The 24580-nt window shown below is 46.4% G+C and overlaps 2 protein-coding genes across 2 annotated transcripts in view; one reads left to right on the forward strand and one right to left on the reverse strand.

Annotated features, from left to right (window-relative positions):
* The window catches only part of LOC130533817 (VPS10 domain-containing receptor SorCS1-like), a 34550-nt gene extending 30030 nt beyond the window's left edge, over positions 1-4520 (forward strand). The window contains 2 exon segments of the mRNA XM_057047521.1: positions 663-817; positions 2670-4520. Coding sequence (XP_056903501.1) covers positions 663-817; positions 2670-2728 — 214 coding nt within the window. The 3' untranslated portion in view covers positions 2729-4520.
* A 1535-nt stretch (positions 4521-6055) lies between these two features.
* The window catches only part of sorcs3b (sortilin related VPS10 domain containing receptor 3b), a 30181-nt gene continuing 11656 nt past the window's right edge, over positions 6056-24580 (reverse strand). The window contains exons 3-27 of the mRNA XM_057047522.1: positions 21923-22019; positions 21616-21774; positions 21435-21508; positions 20625-20689; positions 20005-20123; positions 18281-18370; positions 17863-18042; positions 17590-17736; positions 16736-16838; positions 16475-16548; positions 16302-16393; positions 15487-15594; positions 15141-15258; positions 14912-15045; positions 14233-14346; positions 13914-14085; positions 13405-13591; positions 12990-13123; positions 12604-12727; positions 12267-12379; positions 11862-11996; positions 11409-11508; positions 10581-10686; positions 10346-10506; positions 6056-7594 (exon numbers count right to left, since the gene is read on the reverse strand). Coding sequence (XP_056903502.1) covers positions 7530-7594; positions 10346-10506; positions 10581-10686; positions 11409-11508; positions 11862-11996; positions 12267-12379; positions 12604-12727; positions 12990-13123; positions 13405-13591; positions 13914-14085; positions 14233-14346; positions 14912-15045; positions 15141-15258; positions 15487-15594; positions 16302-16393; positions 16475-16548; positions 16736-16838; positions 17590-17736; positions 17863-18042; positions 18281-18370; positions 20005-20123; positions 20625-20689; positions 21435-21508; positions 21616-21774; positions 21923-22019 — 2971 coding nt within the window. The 3' untranslated portion in view covers positions 6056-7529. The remainder of the gene's footprint in view (positions 7595-10345; positions 10507-10580; positions 10687-11408; positions 11509-11861; positions 11997-12266; positions 12380-12603; positions 12728-12989; positions 13124-13404; positions 13592-13913; positions 14086-14232; positions 14347-14911; positions 15046-15140; positions 15259-15486; positions 15595-16301; positions 16394-16474; positions 16549-16735; positions 16839-17589; positions 17737-17862; positions 18043-18280; positions 18371-20004; positions 20124-20624; positions 20690-21434; positions 21509-21615; positions 21775-21922; positions 22020-24580) is intronic.

A 24580-nucleotide genomic window follows, 5' to 3' on the forward strand; every position in this document is an offset into this window, starting at 1 on the left:
AGAATCCTGTAGTTATCAATATTCATCCCTCTGACAATGCGAGGGGCTGACCTTTCGGAAATGCTAAACACAGCCAGTCAAGGTGAGGCGTCCTTTGCCGAATGGCAGGAAAGGTTGAGGAGATAAGTCCTGAGACAACATATATTATACAGTGAGGGGCGGATAGTAAACAGCCCCCGCCCCGCCGGGTAATCCCACGCCAATCACCCAGAACCCGGTGTCATCCCGGCTGTCGCCCGTTAGGTTTTTGCTCCTTAAAAGGCGTCACGTAACTCTCCGAACTGTAATTACAGCATTAAGAGATGGGGACGGGCGTTTCAAAGCTGCCTGGGATGCCAGAGCTCGGAGAGAAAATCACATGGGGGGGGGGGAGGGGGGGGGGAATTAGAAGTGTGCTGCGGTGGTTTGCAGCAGGAATGTGGTGCATCTGAGGCGATGAAAAAGTGATTGAAAAGTGAGGTGAACAATATGAGAGCCCAGTGGAACATGAAATGTCCCAGTTTCAAGCTGTCACACAATTTTCTCTCTCTTTTTTTGCAGTAGAGTGGGGGGGGGGGGGGGGGCAGGGAAGAATTAGAGACAGAGTGTTTTTTGTTTTTTTTAAAGTAACTTCTTTATTAAAGGCTTTTTTTTCCCGTCTCGCTTGCCTGGATGACCTACAGGAAGATTCCAGGCATCAACACGTACACAGCAGAACAGCCAGAGAAAGAACAAGAGGTCATCCCCACGGTGACCTCCATCGACGTCCCAAACCCCGAGGGAGAGAGGCTGACCTCGCTGGAGCGCGTGGATGCTCAGCCGGACTCAAAAAGCAGAGGTATTAATGCTCCTGCTCCTTCTCCGCCATTGCTCCTCACATTCTTGTAATTGGTCGGAAACGGCTCCCCGTTGTTATTTGTTAACGCCAATAAGCGTTTAGAGCGGTGAGAAGAAGCAGTTTGAGGCTTAGCTGAATAGCATTTCCTCTCCTCTGATAGCTTTAGCGTTAGCCGCTCAGACTGGAGCCCATTTGGCGTAAATGGCTGCATTGAACTTCGTTAATAATATCTCCTTGTATGTCCAGGATACAACAAAACAGCTTTAAAAAACCAGCAAGACCTGACGTGAAACTCTATCTGTGATCATCGGCTCCTTGTTGTGGCGTTAAAGGCATAAAATTATACCGGCCGATGATGAAATTAGGGAGGTTTGTCTCCTGCTGAGCTTCAGCTCACACCTTTTTAATTAAGTTTCATACTGTAAATTAGCAAAAACCATGAAATTTAATTGTTATTCTTGGCAAGTGTAGCGCACGAGTAACACATTCCTGTCTGCCAGCTCCTTGGAGACGGCCTGGGAGATAAACTTCATTTTACAATCTCTGTAATTCGCCACTGGGTGAACGCAGCCAACGTTTCCGGGTGGTTTTTTCGAGGAATCGTTGTCAAAAGTGCTGATTATTCCTGCTGCGAGGATCCCTCACTGTTTTACATTTTATCTGGATAATGAGGAAGACGCATCGACACTGCATCCAGAACTGACGCGTTCCTGGGCTTTTAAATTAAAAAACACGATTTATTTTTACATTTATTTATATCCACGATCTCATGCATTAAATTGAATTTCAGGGAACAAAACAAGTCAGTTGGTAAAATTCTCTCTCGGTTATAAAGGAACCTGTCTTGCGGTGCTTTTTCTTGCAGAATTCCCAACCCTGGAACCTGGAAATCTGCCACAATGATCCGTCTTTTTCTGTTTTATTGAAGACATTTGGTAGATATTTGGTCACGAAAGCTCCAATGCGCCGTTATCTTCTCTCAGTTCCACAAATCACCGCATGATTTGCAAAGATGTGGAAAATTGATGCATTTTTCCAAAACCAACATTCCGGCATGACACCACAGAGCCCAAAGGGGTGGGAAGGATAGTGCAGAAAACAAAAATGGGGAAAATGAAGGCAGCCTTTACTCAACCAGTGGCATCAAGTGATATTTTTCCATCTAAATAAAAAGCATCCTTGCGGGGGACACGTTGAGCTTTGAACTGCATTAAGGTCCAAATGGAATCGATCAGGTCCCGTTCTGAGATTTAAAACGTCGTTAATGAAACGGCTCCGCCGAGATGCCCCAGCTGGGCTGTGAAATTTGCTGCTCGCAGCCCGCAGGGATTAAGCTAGCTTTTTAAAGGGTGTAAATATTGACTTTTTTAAATCAATTGGATATGCTGGGACTCCCCCAGACGTAGATGACCACAGATGAGCTGCGAGGAGGTAATGATTGCGTTTTTATGTGAAACCCTTTCGAACCCGGCGAAAAAGGGCCGATTCATGCCAGAGCTTCATATAAATACAAGACAAACGGAGACAGAGCTCCTCTTCTTTCTCTTCCTATATATATTTTTGCCCCATTGGCATTTCCAGGTAAGTGAAGCACAATCAAATAAGAGTGATGAAAATGTCACCCTGAATTATTCGACCCCCATAAAATAATTAGTGCATCAGCAACGCGGCGCTGCAGTGAAAGCATTTTCATCAGGACACCACAGCGAGGTTCCATCTGATTTACCTCTGGCTGCGAATAAACCATCAGCCTCCCTGAGATGTATGTGTTTTGCACGCCTAAAAAAAAAAAAAATGCAAATGGCTCCATAAAATTCCTTCTCTCTGCTTCTTTTTCCGCCTCCCTCGTCAGGCTACCTGCCATCTCACACAGACATCAAGCTCCCCGATGAAGCGCCCCATGTGTTTTAATGTCGGGAGTCCATGAGCGACTCCGGAGCAATACATCTTCCTTGGCAGTTACTCGCAGCCAGCTATGAAACCACTGTTACAGTGAGCGGTCTCGAGTGTTTTCCTCCCCATGCATGGACGGACCGGCTCACGCTGCGCTGCCTAATCCGGCTGAGGGGACTGTACAGATTTATACTCGCCCCCTTGACAAAACAAAAGGGACACTTTTTGACTGGAAATACTTGTATTTTTGCAAAGTCGTTGATCTTTTTATGTAAATAACGTCTGTAACCGGGGGAGGTAAAAAGTCGTTTGTCTCAGCTGCTTATGGCTTGAATATAGAAACGTGTGTGTAAAAATAATAGAGGGGCTGTACAGTAATATCTCCAAATATGGTCCTTTTTTGGGGGGGGTCTTTGTGTTTGTGCAGTTTAGTTTTGTGTGAAAACAGCTTATCAAAGCGCGGGAGGCAGATTCATTAAGCTCTGCTTAATCGTTAAATCTGATCAGATCTGCATCGAATGAAGGCTCGCAATATCCCGGAGGTGAGGAGAGCCTGGTGGTATCAGCCTGTCGCTCAACAGGCGCCACAACAAAGAGTAAACGGGGGGGGGGGGGGCACGGAAAATGAAACAAGCTGAGTCACTTTGGAAGCTCTAAACTTATACATTCTTTAATGCGTTGATTCCACACCAGTCACAACACATGTGAATAAGCTATTATTAACACAGTTGGTTGTTTTTTTGACTTTCTCTTTGTTGACTTTTGAATGATTTAACTATGCTGATGACTTAAATGCTCGTATTGGTTGGGTGCATCGTCTCCGTGCATTCTTGCCCCTGTGAATGAAATTGTGTTCTTTGTTCAAAAGGCCGAAAAAAAACCCCCCAAAACCCAAAAGAACCGTGTTTATTGTAACGAAGTGATCAGATCTGCCAGAAAGTCTTCTCGCTCCTTGACCCAATTCCAGAACAATCCCCCGTGTTCTTGTTGTGCTTTGAACTGATCCTGCTGTGAAGGTTGCCCCCCCCCCCCCCCCCCCCTTTACAACAAGCATCGACAACACAGCAACACAAGGTGTTCATCGAAACGCAGCCTGTCTTTTTATTTATTCGGGACTGTTTATCTAGTGCGATAGAGGCGTCTCCGCACGGAGTTTCCGGGGATTCAGAGGAGCCTGCGAGTCTGTTCCGTGCCCCCCCCCCTCCTCCGAGGACTCGGTAGACAAAAGGCTGCAGATTTGTTCATCTCCTTTGCTGCGAGGGACAGAGATAGAGAAGACGTATCTGCTGTCAACAAGGCCCGGCCTACGCGCACGGCTTTGGTCAGCCTCTGTCTCTTTGGGATAAGTACTGAAGTTCTTCCCCATCAAACTTTTCTTTGTAAGTGTTGTCAGCATCATATGTCAGGAAGACAAATTGACTGGAGGCTGCTCCATATCTCTGCGCTGGAAACCTGCGACTGAGCCCCGAAGCATAAATAAACCTGAGCCCGTCATCGGACCAGCGCCGCCATCCCACACTGCTGCAAACTCCTGCGCTTCTTGTGTATTTGATTTGTCCCCCCCCTCCCCCTTTAATATTCGACCTGTGAATACAGACATCTCTGCATGGCGCCCTCTCCCCCCCTTAAAGGAAGCTGAAATCCATTTCAATCAGGAGGAAAACGGCTGTGAACTACAGTGTTTGTCTCATTTCTCAGCGCTTTTGCGGCTCGTTCGTTAGCAGTGATGTGATTGTTCGGTGGCTCCTTGTCCTTTTCATCCCGCAGAAGCAACAGCGGACGAGGAATAAAGCAGAAATATAACATCAAAGCAGCCCGACTGGTTCTTAAAGTGGGCACAAAGCGCCCTGGCGTGCATCCTTCAATCTGTCGAAATGCTCCCTTGTTGTGATTGAATGTATGTGGCCGGCAAACTGACTTGATTAGGAGGGGAAATGAGCCGGTCAGGCCTCTGTGAGATCTGTCCTCTTTCCCAGCAGGCAGGGATGGGGTGGGGTGGGGGAGTGGACTCAGAAAATCATCACCTACCCTGGAGTCATCCCAGTCCCCCCCCAGGGTAACAATTAATTATCTTTTCTCTTGGAGAGCCACGGATGCAATCACGGAAGATCTCTGCGACAGGAATCGCACCTTGAATGAGAAACCTGCCCCCCCCCGCCCCCGCCGACAATAACCCGCAGCAATATTGTGTTAGCCGCGGCGTGAAATTGATGAGCATGTTTCCTTTCATTGAGCGCTACATTACAGCGTCGGGCGGCGGCGAATCGCCCATTAGTGACTGTCAGCGTTCAATTTGATTGCGCGCCACCGATCATCCCGGGGCAGCCGCAGAGAGGCCGCCGCGTTAATTCGCGCTGAGCAGATTGAGAGCTGCGCTCCCGGGACGCTGATGGCTGCCGGACTCATTAAGATCGGGTGTGATGGGAGGCTGCTGAAGTGGGAAATCAAACGCAACCGTCGCCGCTGTTTGTCAACCACGCGGCGTCCTCCAGCCCCGGCCTGGCCGCCGTTACGGCTTCGTTTTTATCACCTGGGGGAGTCAATCAGCACCGTAAATGACGCCTCACCTGCCCGCCTGGTTTCAGCATCCGCCACGTGTGAGGCGTCACAAGAGCGCAGGCCTCAGCACGTCCGTCTCCAGCCACAGTTAGATATAGTCCCCCCACACGTGCAAACGTGCACACGGGCATTTGCAAAGACAGGACTCGTTGTTCGTAGAGGGAAGCAGAGGGCTGACGTTGGTCTTCATTCCATCCGTGACGATCCATTCTGCTGCTTCTCGACAGACGGTAAATGGAAACGTGTCTGTCACGCTTGTGTTGCAAATGTCAGCTGTCTGCAGCTGGGGACAGCCTCGCAGGCAAGCTGTGGGACGGCCGTGAGATCAGGTGATCCAGATCAGGAAGTGGGGGGGTCTGACTGGGCCTAAAGGTGTCTGATAGTCTCAGGTAAGTCCTACATCTATTCCCAGGAACTTTTATTACCAGGGATTTATTTACCTGGCTGGAAACATTCCTGGTAACGCGTGGGATTAGTATTTCCACCGCGGCTCAATCCAGACTGTTGTTGTCCGTCCTAGATTCAGCTCCGACGTGTCAGCGAGGCTTCCTCGGTTATTTCACGTTTGAATTTCTCGCTCTAAGCAACACCGTCAGAAGTGCCTGGACCTCCTCATCCAGCCGCTTCTTGAAACCTCTTTGATCCGTTTTCCAAATGATCGGATCACAAAGCGGCGCTCGTAGCGGCTGCAAGTGTGTTCCACCAATCAGCGTTCCCCAGCACAAAGCCCCGCCTCCTCAGGAAGTCCATGGAAAAGTAACGGCCACTGCTCTAGAAAGGAGCAACTTTGTAATTAGAGGGACTTATTTAACTTTAATTTAATACAGGGAGAGCTGGGACAGTGAGGTCTCGCACAAACACCAAAATACTATTATTTCAAAAGACAGACCAAGCACAGTTGGTCTATGTCATATAAAAATACATTTATTCTGAACAAGTTTAAAATGGCAATTTGCTCACAGTAAGAAATAAGATTGATAACACAACTTTTCAATATTGTCAACTAAAAGAAACAAATAATAGGACAGTAAAGAACATGCACAACCTTTGTCAATATGCACAGCTATACTATCAGACAAGGTGTTTAATAATTTAGTGTTTAGTGTAAACCAGCCATTTCGAATATATTTACACAGACCCTAATGTCGTAGACGCTTTCACGGATAATTAGGGCATGCCACTGTAAAAAATAAAATGGAACTGACTATAAAAAGGACATAGATCTTATTGTGAGACTTGATATAATAGACACTGTATAGATTTACATCCCGTCCTATTCTATGTACAGCTTATTCAGCATGAATCCATCGCACCTAAGGCCAGACTTCCATCTCTATGGTCATGAAGCGATAGAAAATGAAAGCACCATGTCTTCATACAGAGAATATACATTCGCTCTCCAGCGTTTCACATTCACGGCAGCGAGGTGCACGTCTGCGCGTGCGAGTCGCTACCTTCCGGATCGGATAGATTTGTGCCTCAACGGCCTCCGATTTGAGGGGAGTAAATCCACCCAAACGCAACAAAAAAGCTTCACTTGCCAAAGTCTTATAGGTTGTTGGTTTAATTTCTGAGCAAAAGGTCGGCTATCAGGCTAACAACAACACCGACTATTGCGTAACTGCAAAGAAATCTTGTAATGGATTAAATGCTCATTTAGAGGGATGGTGATGGGTTTGTATGTGGTACGGCTTATGTGTTCCTTCACCGGTGAAGCTTTATACCCAATTTATAATAATACTATTTAATGCTTAAATATATTTGACACATTATAGCTCTTCTTTTCCTCCCAGGTATTAATTCAATTTTGAGAAAAGAGCAATCTTCTCCAGCCAATCACAGAAGATCAGGCTGCATCCCAGATGGTCAGATAATGAAGTAGGAACCATCGAAAAGGAACAGAAGCAGGAAATAAAGAGAACAAATTCTCCTAATGCTTCCCTGTGATGTCAAGGAGTGAAAATTGCAATTAGAAGGAGCCGTGTCATGACTGTATAACTGTAAAGTGTATCTGGATGCAAATACAAGTGCGGCGTTTTAATTTGATGCACTGCCCTCAAAGCAGAGGCCCCCAGAGTCATTCTCAGTCTTTGTTCTTCGTCAAACATCTATAAGTAGATACTAACTCTACCGGTCTGAGTGGAAAAACATGAACAACAGCAGGTATCACTGTGCGAATACAGAAAAGAGATGTCAACGTAACAACTTTAGCACGGCTGTAACACAATATGTACTCACAGTACTCAGCAGAGTGCTTGTTTTAGACATTAGTACAGTTTGGGAACTCCCGGGTCACGATTCTTTCCACGTTTCTTCCCATTCCGCCTGAAAGTGTGCAAAAAAACAACGATTAAAACGTGATCATTTTGAATTCGGGAAACAGAGTCTTCAATCGAACCGTTGCGTGGGAGGAAGTCGGAGCAACGGCAAACTCCACAAAGAAATCTGCTGCTACGAGGCAACAGTGACGTCTTCATTTGGTCTAAAATGAGACTCTTTAAAATCAGACATCGGCTAATCTGCGCAACTTCTCGGATCTCATTCCCGAAAGAGACGCATTCTTCCATTGGAAGGCTCCGTGTCATCTCTGGGGGAGCGCCGTGCTTGTGCGGGGCCCCGGCGACTGATGGGGGCCCGATAAGACGGGACGGCGGTGACAAGTGAGGTCCCGCCGACTGTGAAGATACTGAGTCTTTCACAAGGTGGCACTTTTATCTCCCGACCGTGTCAGTATTTTAGATTCAGTGACTTTGAGTTCAACGCGAATCTAATTTCCACGGCAGTAAATTCATCTTGGCGGAGACCTGACAGTCAGTTCACATTTGCTGAGGGAAACATGATTTATCGCATTTAAATTGCTTTTACATAGAGCATATTCCACAGATAGATAGATATATCATCCATGCATGCATCCATCTATCCATCTATCCATCCATCTATCTATCCATCTATCCATCTATCTATCTATCTATTTATCTATCTATCTATCTATCTATCTATCTATCTATCTATCTATCTATCTATCTATCTATCCATCTATCCATCCATCTATCTATCCATCTATCTATCCCTCTATCCATCAATCCATCCATCTATCCATCTATCCATCTATCTTTCTATCTATCTATCTATCTATCTATCTATCTATCTATCTATCTATCGATCTATCTATCTATCTATCCATCTATCCATCCATCCATCTATCTATCCATCTATCCATCCATCTATCATCCATCTATCTATCCATCTATCTTTCTATCCATCTATCTATCTATCTATCTATCTATCTATCTATCTATCTATCCATCCATCTATCCATCCATCTATCTATCCATCTATCTATCTATCTATCTATCTATCCATCCATCCATCCATCCATCCATCCATCCATCCATCTATCCATCCATCCATCTATCCATCCATCCATCCATCCATCCATCCATCCATCCATCTATCTATCCATCCATCCATCCATCCATCCATCCATCCATCCATCTATGAAGGCATGAAGAGCTCTCTGGTTTTAATGGTGGTGGGACTGGGCTGGTTGTTGCTGCTCCCTCTGATGAGGCTTTTTATATGAGCGTCTCCACTTATCGGTTATTAACAGTCTGAAAACGGTCTCCCTCTCACCGCAGATCACATGTTAATCTCCAAAAACATTCGGCTGAGAAGCTGCACTTGAGCGGAATGACTGTTTGAATGAAATTAGACTGCAAAACAGAGGCATAATTAAACAGCACTGTGTTCCTACAAATGTGACTTCTTGTCCTGTGTGATCGTGCAGCCCCGAGACAATGAAACAGGAAAATATATATACCATTTTCGCGTCTATAAGGCACCTTATAATGCGGTTCCAAAATCTGTAAATGCTTTTTGGCTTTTGCTAAAGCCATTTCGGATTCATTTAATTCATTTCAGATACAGAAGATGATGCACGTGAGTACATTGATAAATTCACGCTAGCATGCATGTTCTAAGCTAGCGTACCAGTATGTTTTACCATGCCCGTGTCCTATACTCCGGTGCTCCTATGTATGTGTTAAATACAGAAATAGTACCTGTTTGGTCGCGTAAATACAGTATATATATAGAAAGAGAGCAGAGAACGGAAGAAAAACATTTGATATTGTTGGTATTTAACTAGAAAAACAGGCTGTGTATGATGCGTAAAAAACAAATCACAGGTGAAAAAAAATCACTGGCCAATTAAAAATGCATCTTATCAAGCTGACAACCTGTAAGCTGCAAACACACACAGATGGGGTAAAAAAAGCTGCAAGTAGCACAAACACCAATGAATATTGGCATTTCCAACTCTGTGATGTTCGGTCTGTTTTTATCTCTCAAAACGACTGAAATCAGTTGAGATTCCAGCGCCGCGCTGGAAAAATCAAGTTTTCATTTTTTAACTCTATTTTTCTGTGAAAATAAACCTTTTTTTGATTATTGACTCGTGGATTGTCATCAGGATCCAGGATTTCCAGGGCATTTTGATAATCAACCTTAAATTTGCGGCAGAAATAGAAAGCTGGTCTAACAGCAGCCATCCGCCCAGGGCCAACAGCTGGTTCAGGACAATAACAGCGTGTCGGCCATGTGTGTGCATCACTGTCAGCAGGTTACGTTTACAGAGCGTGTGCTGTCAAACTGATGTTTTCTTAATTTGCCAGGGTGTCAATTTTCAGGTCATCTCGTTCTCTCAGACACAATCTGCAGGAAAAACTGGAACAGTGTCACCGTTTTTTGCGAGGCAGGGTTGTGTTTTTAGGGCAATGAAACATTAAACGGCCTCTGGAGGAGACAGTCTTCCTTTAAATGCCATATTAATGTGTTGGTGTATAACTGATATTAATATTCTGCCACGAGTTGAATATAAATGCTGCCACGAGTATTTATTTGGTATTTTATTAATGGATTAAGCATCTTCTCTAAACCAGGGGGGTATATCAGTGAAAGGTGCTGAAGGTTGCAATGTTACGGTGGCCTGGGGGACCTATTTCTAGTTGAAGAGAAGGTCTACATCGACCTGCATGCCCGAGAACGTCCACCAGCAAGGTCATGTGACCGGCGTACCTCGGCTCCTGGCCTCCACCTCCTTCTCCATCAGCTCTTTCTGAGACGGGAACTCGCTGAGCTTAACTTTGGACATGATGTCACTGGGAGCGACCGTGCTGATCACTTCCGGCTCCTTCTCGTTGATCTCCTCGGTCTGGACGTGGATCCAGGGGATTTTCCTGAGCAGATCGGATGCGTTCGTCAGTGCACGGCTGATGAGCAACGGCCCATTCACCACCTTAACTGAGCGGACCTTTTGAACTTGTAGATGAAGAACGCCAGCAAGCCCACAAACACCACGGTGAGCAGCATCAGCATGGCCGACCTGCTGTGGATGAAGTTCGAATCCACGAGCGGCGCTGGAAGACAAACACCCGAGACAAATGGGACTTCTTGGGAACGCCGGTGAAGCCGAAGCCCTCCCCCTGCCTAAATAGTGCAGATTACGCCGCCGTCATTTATCAAACGCAGGTGCAGCGTGAGGCGCTGCTCTCTGCGTGGTATCCCCTCAGGGCTCTACCAGGGAAACTTTAGGAGGTCTTCTCCTCCCTCTGGGGGCCGTCACGCTTGTGCAAAGTCATGGCTTTCAAAGTGCTGAGACAAAATATTCAAAGTATTTCCCCCCCGCCGCCATCGTTCTCTCCTTTACAGAGAAGACTATGAAGTCCGTGACCTTTCCGGATCATTTTAAAGGCAACCCAGACCTTTGTATGCAGACATAAATGAAGACAGATCTGCGAGTGGATGAAAAGGGTAAAGCTACGCAAGGTTGATCGACACGATTTTGAGATATGCTAATGACCCTGCGACCCCCCGATGATTTTCCTCTCCGCATACCAAACGTTCCCTTTGTCATTCTCATCATTGATTGGTTGGATTCAACGAAGCCGCTGTGTCACAGCTTCGGGCTCAGAGGAAAACCTACGGTGAAACCTATCACCACCCTGAGATGCAGTCTTTCACGTACTGTAGGTCACACCTGACTGATTATTCAGTGTACATTAAAAACTACATTCAACTGAGATATATGCTAATAGATTTCGGAGAGTATCAGTAAATGTTTAAAATGAAATAAACTCACCTAAAGTTTGTTGAGTCATGTACACGATAATGTGGACATCAGCCTTCAACTCAAAGTGGACCTGGCCGCGGTTCAGAGCAGTGACAAAAATGCCCGATATCTGTTTTAGGCAAGAGAAAGAACGGTGCGATTGGAAACAGGTCTTAATTGACCAACATTTTGGGCTGTAACTGACATGCCCTTTCTCCTTTCTCCTTAATTTAATTTGAATTCAAACACGTTGACACACGTTGAAAAGGTTGAAATGAAGCAAAATTCATGTATTTTCCACCGCAGGAACTTTCAGCATTTAGCCAGAATTTTGAAAATAAATAATTGGAGATCGTTTCCACTGAAATTACTGGAAACAAAAGAAGAATGTACGTATTAGGTATCCTGACGTTTCACTGGCAATAAAAGTTCCTGGGAAATGGCGGAAAAGTGGGAAAGATGTCCGCACGTCTTCGTTCTTACCGTCTCCAGAGCCTCCTCGCTGCTCTTCTTGTGCAGACTTGACGTGGGCTTGTCAGGTAGGATGAAGAGTTCTGCTGTGGTGGGAAGGCCAGGATATAGAAAAACCAGCAGCTGTTCCGGAGAAATCCCAGAAACCTGCAGTGAGGGAACAACATGGCGCCACCGGTGGAATTTAAAGTTTGTGCCCAAACTTTGAGATATCAAGCTGACACCAGACGACGCTGTCTGGTCAGGAAAGTAAAGTTAAAAAGAAAAAAAGTTGCATGTCTACAAAAAAGACGCGGAATATTTGTGACTGTCATCTCAATGCTGCACTCAGGGATGAAAGATTAATAGCCATGAAAGCCACTTGTGGCAGACTTTTGGCTGCAGCAGAGATCTCAGAAGGACGGAGACATGACGTACCTGTGACAGAGCTGTCCGCACCACGCGCCCCACATCCTCCCTCCACTCCGGGATGTCAGGGTTGTGCTCATCAAGAGTCGGCGAGAACGACAGCAGCAGTGACCTGAAGAACTCTGAGAGGAACATAAAGTGGTTTGTTACGGCTTGAACGCTCCCTCCGAATTCCTCCCTGATTGATCTCACGTGCAGTCGTTTTTCTTTTAACAACATGCACCTAGATGTTAATTGCCCCCCGAAGTTTCCCATTCACCCACGGTGACATTTTAGCCATTAGACTGTGGCGGCGTGGACGGAGCCCAGCGATTAAACGAGTTTAAAGAGCGTCCCTGCTGCTCACCTTTAACAGTTATCACTTTTGCATCCTGCATGATGGTGCCTCCAGAAGCCACCTGGACTGTAACCTTGTTTATTCCTTCCCTCTGAAACGTGTAAGACACGCTTCCCTCCAAGGTTATAATGGGCTGGATTTCAAACAGGCGAAAAGCAGAGAAATTCTCAGGAAAAAAAAAAAGTGAGTATAGAATATTCTTGACATGCATGCGTTGACATATTCTATAATGAGCTGGCTGCTGCAGTAAACAGCCGGATAAATAAAAAAACAAATAAGAGCTGCCATCCCAGCTAGGTGGAGCAGAGAGGCTGATGCCACTACATTTTAAACATTGTATTTTAAACATCACCAAATTCTGGAAGCGAACAAGGGACAGGGAAGGTTGTTCCCACCTCGGAGCTGTTGTCAAACCACCAGAAAAAGGTCAAGGTCCTCGTGTGACTGGGCCAAACCACCACGGTGAGATTAGCTTCCTTCCCTTTGACGGCTACAACGGGAGCAGAGAGATATACGCGCTCCACCGGACCTGAGGCAACACGGGGACATGCATGTTTGAGCAGGTGAATGCACCCACATGCACCCACATGCACCCACATGTACACATTTCAGCACTTTCATGCATCACAGTGGACGGACATTTAAGGCCCAGGTGTGTTTCGCAATTTGAACCGCGTTAAAGTAGCACAAGCCCGGAATTGAATTCAGCACAGCGGGACTGGGACTATCCAGGAGAGAGGAGAGGTTCAGGCTATCTGCGCTGCTGCTGAGTAATGATGGGTTGATTCTTTTTAAATTTTATTGCCGTACTGGTGATGTGTAAAAACAGCATGCTGCTGTCGGATCCCTGTTCGTTTTCAGCCGAGGCGGTGACTCGGTAAATCCCAGTGGCTCGGTAGATGTGCCTGATGCCGTCGTCGGTCCTGCTCAGGTTGGAGTACGTGATCTTGATGCCGTCCCCGAAGTCGAGCTGGATGCTGGTCTTCAGAGAGTCCCCCTGCAGACAGGCGGCGAGACACGGACCCCGTCACTGCCACTTAGAGTTATTTCAGTCGCAGAAGTGAGAAGCAGACGGCGCCGAAGTGCTCGCACTGCGACGTCCTGCAACATCTGTCACAAACACTCTGTTGCTGAATATGAGCGGATGGAGACAGAAATTGAGTTGCAGAAATGTCACAAAGGACAACAACGAAAACAAAGTTACAATGATCATTTATTCTATATAACCCTCTAGCGTTAGCTCCAGGGCGTCTGATAATACCCGACCTCTGACCTTTCAACCCAGCCCATTTGCACCTGTTATTCCACTTGTGACTCACCTCATCGAGGTAAAGCATGAAGGTAACGTTGCTTCCCACGGTGGCGCTCAGCTCTCCGTGACCGGTGACGAGCCGGAGGCCTCGTGGCGGTCTGGACCGACACGCCTGCCTCCTGGGCGAGAACACCTTCCTGCCTCCTTCCTTACAGTTATTGGATAAAACCCTCCGATAGCTTCAAAGCACAAAATGTCAAACATAAAACTCCTCAACACAAAAGGATCAGCGAAGATACCACTTAATGGATGAAATGAGGAAGTGATGCGTCGCTCCGACGCGCGGGCTGGAAACGGACGGTTTCCTGATAGATTCAACCACTCACCCTGTGCTATTCAGGAAGCTCTGGCTGGTGCTGCAGCTTCTCACCACACTGTCGGGATTAAACCAAAAGGCTGGAGCGCAGTTCCCATCCGCCTGGCGTTCCCACCCGTAATCGCTGCCAAAAGCCCGGGAAGAAGAATAAAGTCGTAGAAGTTTAAAAGCGGCTACTCAAATAATCTATAGAACAAGCTTTTGTGGTGAGGCAATCGTCCGCAGCGGGAGCTTCAGTGGCGCGTTTTAAAAAACATAACGAGAGACATGACTGTCAGACAAGCACGATCAAACAGAATTTCAGGCAGATGGATTAAAGATGTTTAAAATTCATTTAGCCATTCATTATTAATCGAATTCTAATGAGTCACTTGGCGTTATGCAAATCATCATCATAATAGCGCAATAAAGCCTTCTCTCATACATAAGTCCAGTTTTAAATTTGCTTGGATTTTTGAAATGTGGTCATATGTTATCGAGCATTTGTGCATACTAAGATGGAGATGGAAGCTGATGGACTTCTGCTCACTGACACTACAGTCGATGATTACAAAGGTTTCCAAGTGGCTGTAATTAAGGGTGATCGGATCATCCGTCTCCAAAGTAAAGAAGCTGTTTGGGAAACATGGAGTGGATGACAACCAATGCCACAAGGCTGGGTTACAGGTGGGGAGGAGGGGAGTCATCACCATTCAAAGTCATAGGCTGTGCAGACGCATGGCTCCTCTGAGTAGCGCCGTGAGTAGTCCTGAACTAGCATGCAGCGGTTGCCAGGTCGACGCTTCATGTAGACTTGCTTTTCGCCCATCACGCACATCTCCCCCTATTAGGAAAAAAGAATCAAATAAAACAGAGCATTTTTATTTTCAGTTTTAAAAAAGTTGACCACAAATAAATCAAGCCTAAACTCAGTTTTACTTTATAGTGCAGATGCCACATCTGGTAATCTCCATCCATGCATCTCCTGCTGAACAGGCCCTTGTAGTCAATCTTGATCAGCTGCCATTCGGACCGATGGCTGAAGTGTCCAAAAAATCTGGAGAATAGATTCACAAAATTGGGAGTTTCAGCCAGGAAGCAGTAAAAAACAGTTATCTGTAATTTAGAACCGACTGAGGGACGAGTTAATATTCCCTCTGATGAAACTTTTTACCAGAATAAGCTCGATCTGCCTTTGATTAAACCCATAAAAGCCCAATACTCTTCCAGTCTGATATCTGTCTCACTTCCACTGGTCTCTACCTGCAAAGCCTTTTCTGCTTACGTGATAATGTGATTGTCAGATTCTGGTTCCATTAAAACTCCATCCACGTAAAGAGGCGCCAAGGAGAAACCATGACGGTCCCATTTTTTCCCTTCATCCAGACTGATCCTGCATGACAAAGAGGGAGAAAACAACGGCTGTCTGTCTCTCCAGACGTATCGCCCTCTGCATGCATCTTAAGATTTCAAATGGAGAAACACGAGATGCGGACAAATATGATAAAAGATTGGGGGTCATTCTCTGTCGCGGCTGCTGAAGGATGAAGCTCTTTGGATTTTCCTCAGCGTGAAAAATGATCTTGACACCAACCTGAGCACGAGAACAAATGTTCCTCGGCGAAGTGAAGTTACCGAAGGTGGCGGCAGAGCAAGAAAAGAGAGCTATGACTCAGGTGGCAACATTAGAAATGGATCTGGGAGGGTTTCGAATCGCCTTTCGTCGAGATTAATCATTTCTGACAGCGGCTGGACTGAGTGGGGACATCAAAGCGGATAGTGTTACAAAGCACCCACAATACGGGGCACTTATGAGGGCATTCTCACTCTCGTGTTTCCACCACGCGGCTCTTTTCATTTACATAAAAGCACTCAAGCCATCAAGTCCAAACGCACGCACAAAGCTGTAACGGACTCTTCTGTTTGGAAATGTCTGTGACACTTCTGAAAGCCGCTGCGTCGGTACAATTATCACGCCGACCGGGCCTGTCGGCGGTTGAAAACATTAACTGTAATCATGAGCTGCATCAGAAGAGAAGCTGTACCATAGTCCACTGCAAGCTCGTACCCGCAGTAATTGCAACAGGAGGTGCCACTTACCATAAGTGTCGGATGGGCGTCGCGGCGTGTAAGACCGCCAGCATAGCGCCCCCGTTGTCAAGAAACCAGACGTTGTGCTCCTCGTCGAAGATCTGCATCAGCGTTTATTATGTTCATTACTCGTGACATCACAGCAGGGAGAATCGTCTCAGGGTGAATGTGTGCAGTCTCACTTGTCTCCAGGTATTTCCTGCGTCGGAAGTTATAAACATCCCGGAGGTGGTGGACAACTCTGGTCCGATATTCCCTGAGAAGAGAGGTAATCATTTCCCTGCTGCTACGTGTCCTCATTTCCATGCAAGGATGTGTAAATCACTTCAGCCTGAGCGTTTACTCCATATTATGGGATTTAGGGGTCAAATATACTGTCTGATTAGGATTCTGGCTGCATCTCTGCAAAATAAGCACTTTTAATAGACTTCAGGCAGCCCTACCTGTGGCCACGATGATGCCCGGCACCGTCTTTTTGCTGGTAACGGGTCCAGAAGTGTAGGGATTCTCCGACATCTCCAGCTGCAGATGCAGCGAGCAGAACGGCTGTCGGACAAAAGAAAAAAAAACAGGTATTCCAACAGATCCCAAGACTTTACGGATCAGATGAATCTCTACAGGCATGAATATAATTAGCCAGGAGAGTGCAAACATTTTCAGAGCGTTTGTGCAACAAAAGACGCCTTTGTTCGCCTCAAAAGACAGAAAAATGGCTGAGAGGACGCAGAGGGCATTGAAATTGTTTCATTCTAAAGCAAACAAGGCATGTAATTAAAATTCCCTGAGATGTGCTGATAAAACTGCCGAAATTGATTCAAATCATTTTCTCTCATCTCTCAGGCTAAAAGCACAAAGAAAAACATCAATAAGGCTTTTCAGCCGGCCGAGGTCGGAGGGAGGTCGGAAAGCGAGCGGGTGCATAATGGTCGCCAATTAGACCGAATACCTGCTCTCATTCCAGCCGCACGGCTCGGACCCAAACAACATACTGACCCAATTAGATAAACCGGACCAGTAGAATAACAAGTCCACATAATGCCATTAGCTATCATCTGACCTTCATCAGCCTGACGTGACAACAGGTAGTAAATTGAAATCATTGAGGTTAATGGAAAGTCTGGACCCCTGTAAGTAAAGACGCCGACACCCATCCCTGCCCCGCATCTTCTCAACCATTTAGTGGGATGAAGCGGCGAGTTAATGCTACAGTAAGACTGCCTCCCAGCACAAGTGATGGGAGGCCAATATTTGATGGTTTATTGCTGAGGAATCCCACCGTTCAGCCAGCGCCACTCACCAGAATGCAGTTGAGGTTATTTCCGGCCACATCGGTGGGAGGAGCTGGCAGCAGGGCCCACGTTTGTCCTTTGTTGTACGTAATGAAAGTCTTGATGTGCTCGTCCACCAGTTTGTTGGCGAGATACATGCCGTTAATGCCCTCCACCTGGGACACAAAGCCAATTTTGTCATGCGATTGGGGGCGCTGCGCAATGAGGTTTTTGGGGGTGATAAGGCCTGAATATGAAAAAAATATGAAGTCAGGAGTTGAAAATAAGAGCTCCGAGCGCACCTTGTAGAAATCAACCAGCAGGTTGCCGGCGGGTCCCCTGCTGGTCCGCAGATTCTCCAGGGAAAGAGTGAAATACACCCCAGGAGAGTCCGAGATATAAAGGCTGTAAGTGTTGTTCTGATTCCACTCCTGGACGGCAGCAAATACCTGCTTCTCGTCTGTGCTGATGATATGCATGTCCTGTGTGCGCGGGGGGAGGAAAAAGATGAAGAGGAAAAGGTTGACAATGACAGAGCCAACTTAAAAGTGAAGCTGCCGAGGCTCATTTTAATGGTGCTTTTTGACAAAATGATTTGATTCCGCTGCTTTCTTTTTTTTACCCAACAAAAGGAAAATCAAAGTGAGTGAAAACACTGGAGATAATCATATTCCCGAGAATCTAGCATGTCTTCCTGTTTGATGGCTATTTGTTTCTTACCTTTGGTAGACAGTACTTTGGTAACATCATTTTCTTGAAGGATTCTCTCATGTAGGAAACAAAGTAGCTGGCTCGTCCTGACTTGGTTACCTTAGCGATGGAGTCAAAGGACACAACTTTACTCTAAAAACAGATTCAGTTCACTCAGTTTTTCTTTTTTTCATTTGGGAAGTTCCTTTTTTTCCAAGTGGTGCGGAAGGAAAAACGGCCCCTTTTAGAGACATAATGTGCAGGAATTTCCATGTGCTGAGTGTGTGAAATGAGGACACCGGCGTCTCCTGAAGGAGGCGCGTCCATTCGCAAAGCATGACTGACTCGATCAAACCGGTAATGTGGCCCCGCGTGAGGCTGAAATTACCAGCCCGGCAGTCGTCATTATCCTGCTCTCAATTAGCTGAAGACAGGAGTCAGCGAAGTTTATGTTGACTACATCTACAGAGCGTCTCGGACATCTTAATGCTGCCGCACTCTCCCAGGCACAGGCACAGCGACGCTACTTGATTGCTTATTTTCTAATCAAGTAGAAGGATCCCCATTCCCCCCCTCACACACACACACACACACACACACACACACACACACATACAGAGCACTACATCAGGGCTTTAATGGAATAATCTATTGAAAATCAATGGGCTGCATTTTCCCAGGCCACATTTTTGAGGATGTTGCACTTGGCTGTTGCTTCTCTCCCAGGAGACTTCGGAGGTGTCGAGGACTGCTTATTTCGTTGTAGTCAAATCAATACCCTCATTACTCTTTGTCAAGTTAAATCCAGCCGCCCCGAGCGATGAAAGTCACGGGAAAGTCGTCTGTGCCAACACGGGCAGCACCGCCAGGACGACGCCTGCTCATTTCATACCAGCATCTTTCCCGCGTCTCCCGCCGCCGCATCGTCCCAGCCAAACCCAATTGGGGCGTTTTATCGAGTCGTGATTTCTGAATCATGCCGTGATATTTTCTAACCCCCACGCCTTTCCATCCGCCTGATGCCGCCGTTCCAATCAGGGACACAAATTGTGGGGAGTGAGAGGGGAACTATCAGAATCAGCGGTAAGCTTTCAGTCATCTGCAGGTAGAACTCGGTTAAAAAGGACTAATTTGCTGGTGAAAATCAACCCAGTGCTTGTTTTATATTTACTGGGTGTTTTCAATGAGATTTAAATGATTTAATATAAGTTCAAACCACAGAGTAATGACATTTGATTTTGTCCTGGTCAGAGTCTAATACGGACGACCAATCGCATCGTGGCTGACCAGCGGAGGAGATAAATGGCTTAGCCGTGGTCAAAATCAATGACGGTGGAGGGCATTTGAAAATTAAATTTCTAATAACAACCCTGACTGCTTCTGTCTAATTGGAGTCAAAGTCAGAGCGGGGGATAATAAGGACGCTAACCGATCTATTCCCCGTTATTTTCGCGCTCTCTGGCTGTTTTCAGCGTCGGTGTCATGTCTGCGCGGAGACACGAATGAGACAAAACATAATCAAAACACACAGTGGGCCAGTGGGGAACAGGTGCGTTAGGAAAAGCCATTATGTGGGTCTTGATGAAAAAGCATGAATTGGATGCACAAGGGACCCCCAAATAAACAAACACCTCCTTCCCCAACCCCCCTGGAATAAAATCAAAGTTCACAGCGACAAAGGCCTTTTCACGGGGGGGCTGGAGACACCATGTTGCCTTTAATTAAGAAACAAAGTAATCCGTTACGTTCCAGACCTGCGTGAAAACATATTCATCCTGCACCACCAGCGAGTTGGTGTCCACGTATCCTGGGAACAGGCGCTGTCTGTTGCCTTCTGCGCATCGCTGGGCTCTGCACTTGACATATTGCGCCCCTGGAGAGAGGCAAAGGAAATCAATCAGAAGTAAATTACACCCATTTACCTTCAAACTGCACTTTGCATGCACCGGAGCTGCGTTACGGGGTGCATAAGGTAAATTTACTCAGTCCTGAAGGTGCTTTGAGCTGATATATACGATAATCATCACAATACAGCTGACCAAGTATGAAATCCAACATTAACAGAGTTAATGTTTCCAACTTCGATGGGCTTTTGTGTGAAAGAAAAGGGCCCGGCTAAAGCAGCAGGGGGCCTTATTTCCCAGTAATTGTTCTACCTGGATGATCTGTTTAGAAAAGTGGAATTGAGATTTGTCTATGACACAAAGGAGACCGTTTAAAGAGACGTCCATGTGCCGAAACCCTCCATTTGTTGCTGGGAGACACCTATTCTGGAGCACGCCAAAGGTCTCATTCTGCCATTGACCTCGCTCTAAATGAGAGGCAAAGGTTCCTGCGGGTTCACCATTGCGGTGAACCGAAATGCGGCACTCACGGCCTTTCGCGACGCGGGTCTCGATGTGGACCACGTCTGATTCTCTGTCCAGCCCCATTACTGCCCTGCAAAGGAGAAGGAGGAGGAGGAGAAAACAGGGAAGAGGTGGTAAATGGTGGGAGGTAAATGGAGAGAAAAAAGGATAAATGAGAGGAGGGGAGTGTTACAACTGTAGGTGGACATCGCTGCTGTGAGAAACCCACTGCTAGCTGTTTTTATATCAGTCTGTCCAGAATCTGCTCCAGCAGCGGCGATTAATCTTAATTCGCGAGAGAATCAACGGAGGAGGGATGACAAAGCATCGGCTTCTCCCATTACCAGAAAGCAAATAGGTGCGTTATCATGTTGCTGCAAAAGTACAAAGTCTATTTAGCATAATAATTGGGAAGAAGTGATTTTCAGTCGCACACAAAATGCGCCGTCTGGAGTGCAAACAAACCTGCTGCGCTATTCACATTCATTCAGGCGTCATGCTGTTCATTCATGGAGAGCGGTTGTCCTCCAAACATTGTCCTTCTCTGTACGGGCTTGAAAAAAAACACGCACTTTGACATGTTCTATGACAAGCAGCGATAAAAGGAGTCGCGTCCGTGTTTACTGCGGATTACTAAAAGATGGCGACAACAAACGCAGCGTGTTGTCTGCGCTACACTAACAGGAGGGCTATTCCTCCAGGTCTGTGCGCTACGCTAATCAGCTTTGGGCCCAGCTACCAGGGGAGGGACGCGTTTTTGACAGAACATCCGTCAGTGGGTCACCAACACATCAGCGATGCAAATTGCAATCCACAAGGGAGTCGCGTGATCCTACCAGTAGAATCGTCCTGGCATCACGTCGGCGTGAACCAGCTGCCACTTTCTCCCAAAGTCCATTGAACTGTACAGCTGCGAGATAATTTTAGACCGTCAGACTATGGAGAGGAAGACGTGAATGGGCAGCGACATTAAGCTACACTGGGGGACAGATTCATCACGCTGCTCTCAAACGCTACCTTGCTGTCGTGACTGTAGGCCAGGATCCAGTTCTCCTGCGCCGGGTGGAAGAGCAAGCTCAGGATATGGAAGTTAATGGGATGCTTTTCAAAGGTCGCGCCTTCATCTGAGCTGATGAGCACGGCGCTCTCTACCTCCGGGTCGCTGAGGATCATTATCTAGAGTACGCAGAGCGAGGCGAGGGATGTAGCATCAGAATAGTGGAAAGGTACTGTCATTTGGAAGTAATTTATTTAAGAATACGATCCGACATGGAGCCAGTGAACGACAAGACCAAAGAGATAAAAGGAACAAAGAAATCCCGACCTTCCGCTTGTTGGTGGGGCAGACGTAGAGGTAGCTCAGCAAAGTCCTGCCGGCTTGGTCAGCCAGCTTGGTGTAGGTGCTTCCATAATCGCTGGATCTGCACACACACACACACACACACGAGTGAAAAAAATCACATTTCTACACACCAGTTCCAATAGTTTGGCCTGTTTTACCTCATTAACTACCAATCAGTTATTCTTTAGGTGGCTGCGTCCCTGAAGCACACTATACATTTTGAAATTGATCGCACCCACACACACACACACACATGACCAGTCAGCCTTTCACAGAAAGAAAATCTGCTTGCAGGGGGAACCTGCCTTCATGGCGATGCGTTGTTTTTGTTCCCCGTTGTGCTTTAGAAAAAAAGAGAAGATGTGCGTTCCAGCGGGAGAAAAGTGCCCGTATCAACTGGAGATGGACAAATAAGGATGCTGGCGATCATTTTAGAAAAGACTAAATGCCATAAAAGCAAATGGAAGCACCACAATTGTGATATCTCACTGTCGAGAAATACACAAATCGATGTATGTTACATACATACAAAGGAAATGTAAGTAAACGCTACAACACAGGATAAGGTGAACACACCTGCTTATGTCTGCAATAAAGGCAAGAAAAAGTTCCACATTTTGACACCCAGCACAAAAACATGCCTCTTGAGGGGAATAAAAGCTCGGGCCCGCATCAAAAGGGTCCACCTAGTCATTAGAGCATTTCCTGCTCCCAACTATGCTGCCAATCAGCAAAAAAATGGCTTTGCTAAACACATGATGCAGAGGAGACGTTCGCTTTATGCACGTCAAGCTTGAGCCAAGCCTTTGCGTGTTCAGCTCCGTCCAAGTAAAACCAGCTGCTGACGGCGAAATATTCTGAAAAATGTTCAGCACCTCGCACCTCTGTCTTTTCAGCCGGGTTACGCTCCAAATAATGCTTTCAGCGCTGCGTATTAGCAACAATTGCGGCTAAAAGCAGCGTCTAACAACTGGCATATGCGGAATAATGGGGGAAGCTGACAGGAAGTCCTTGGATAAATGGGCTGTGTGTTTTAAAACAAAATAAGATGTGGATTCTGTCACGGCAGAGTAGAGAGGACTCGCTCCCATAAACATGCTTATTCTTTACAAGCCCGCGCATTCCATTACGAGCTTAGATGTGTTTGTCATCCTAATCTTCATATTCCGCCGCACCACACCGGACTCTCAGTTCTACCTGAGTGCCTCCGAATGTAATTTGACTGTATAATTGGATAGATCCAGCGAGTGTCTGCTGTCATTGCCTGTGCATTAATCTGAATCGTCCTATTTGGCACCAACGTTGTTTTCGGAGGCTTCGCCACTCGACACATCTGTGTTTCGCTTAAGTACTCCTGTCAAACGGGGCCGTCCGATGGTGAAGGAGAGCCTGTTAGCTGCTGTAATTGCAGCCACCCCAGGTGGGCTCAGACTAGTTCACGTTTGGGGTTCTGCCCCCCCCCCCTTCCCCAAGCTATTGTCACCAGCCATTTATTACATTATCGCTCGCTCTGCTTCCTTTTCATCCAAGTCTCGGCTTTCCTAATAAACATCCTAAAAGCCTGCGTGCACTCCTCTGAGGTAATTTACTTGTGCTGCTACTGTTAAACAGACACCTTGAAGACGGAGGAGCTCCTGTACACAATACAGATTCCAAACGCATCAAGTCGGGTGTAAATCTTAGCAGCGCCGCTGGTGAAACGGATATTAATTTGAAGCTCTGCTCTGGCGGACTGATGGTCTCTTTTTATGTGTATTTCAGAATGAAATGAGTTCTCTGCAGGCTACAGAGGAGATGCGTGTGTGGTGGTGGTGGGGGGTGGGGGGTTAATCAGGCTGGATTGTGCTCTCTGTGGTATAATCCTTAATGAATTCCATTCTTATTTATGACCTGACAGGGCACTGTAACTCACCTCTCAATACACACTGCGTGGAATTACCACGGCTACACTGTAGCAATTGCATGTCAATTGCCTTCGAAACAAAAGGTTACGGATGACAATCAATCAAAGATAGAATCTATCAGAAAAGTTCCGGCTTGGAGGATCGGAAGGTGCGTCTCTGCCTCAACCAAAGGTTTGTCTGTTCCTGGCTGACTGACAGAAAAGGAGTTTACTAAAAAATCTGTTGAACTTTTAGTTGTGTAATTTACGGTAGCACGGGAGGACGATGCTTCATTCTCAACCTCTTCATGCAGCTTTATTAAAACATACTTTATATTGGCTCCAAGTGTAACTTGATTCCTCATCTCCTCCGAAGGATGAACGCTATAAATCACTCATGGATGCTCCTTTCTCCGTGAATATATTACTTTTATTGTGTGGGGGGCTATGCTTTTGCATTTTTATAAAATTCTGGAGATGGTTTCGTAACCTTTCATCAACCCCAATTGAAAATTGGTACCATAGTTGCTTCTCCACGTTCCAATTCTTGGTCCACAACCAGAACCCCTGTGACTCCCAGACCCAGTCCCCTGCAGACTGAGCCATTGTGCTAAATCAGTAGTTTAAAGAGCCTCCACATCATAAAGACCTGTTTATGGAGCCAAATACTGCCGTACCAGATAAAGACAAGGCTTCAGTGCTTCTGTTGCGGCTTTGAAATGGCATTTAATGAACACAAGGGTTTAAGAACTAAACTG

This window comes from Takifugu flavidus, chromosome 11, assembly GCF_003711565.1.
Source record: "Takifugu flavidus isolate HTHZ2018 chromosome 11, ASM371156v2, whole genome shotgun sequence".
Classification (NCBI taxonomy): Eukaryota; Metazoa; Chordata; class Actinopteri; order Tetraodontiformes; family Tetraodontidae; genus Takifugu; species Takifugu flavidus.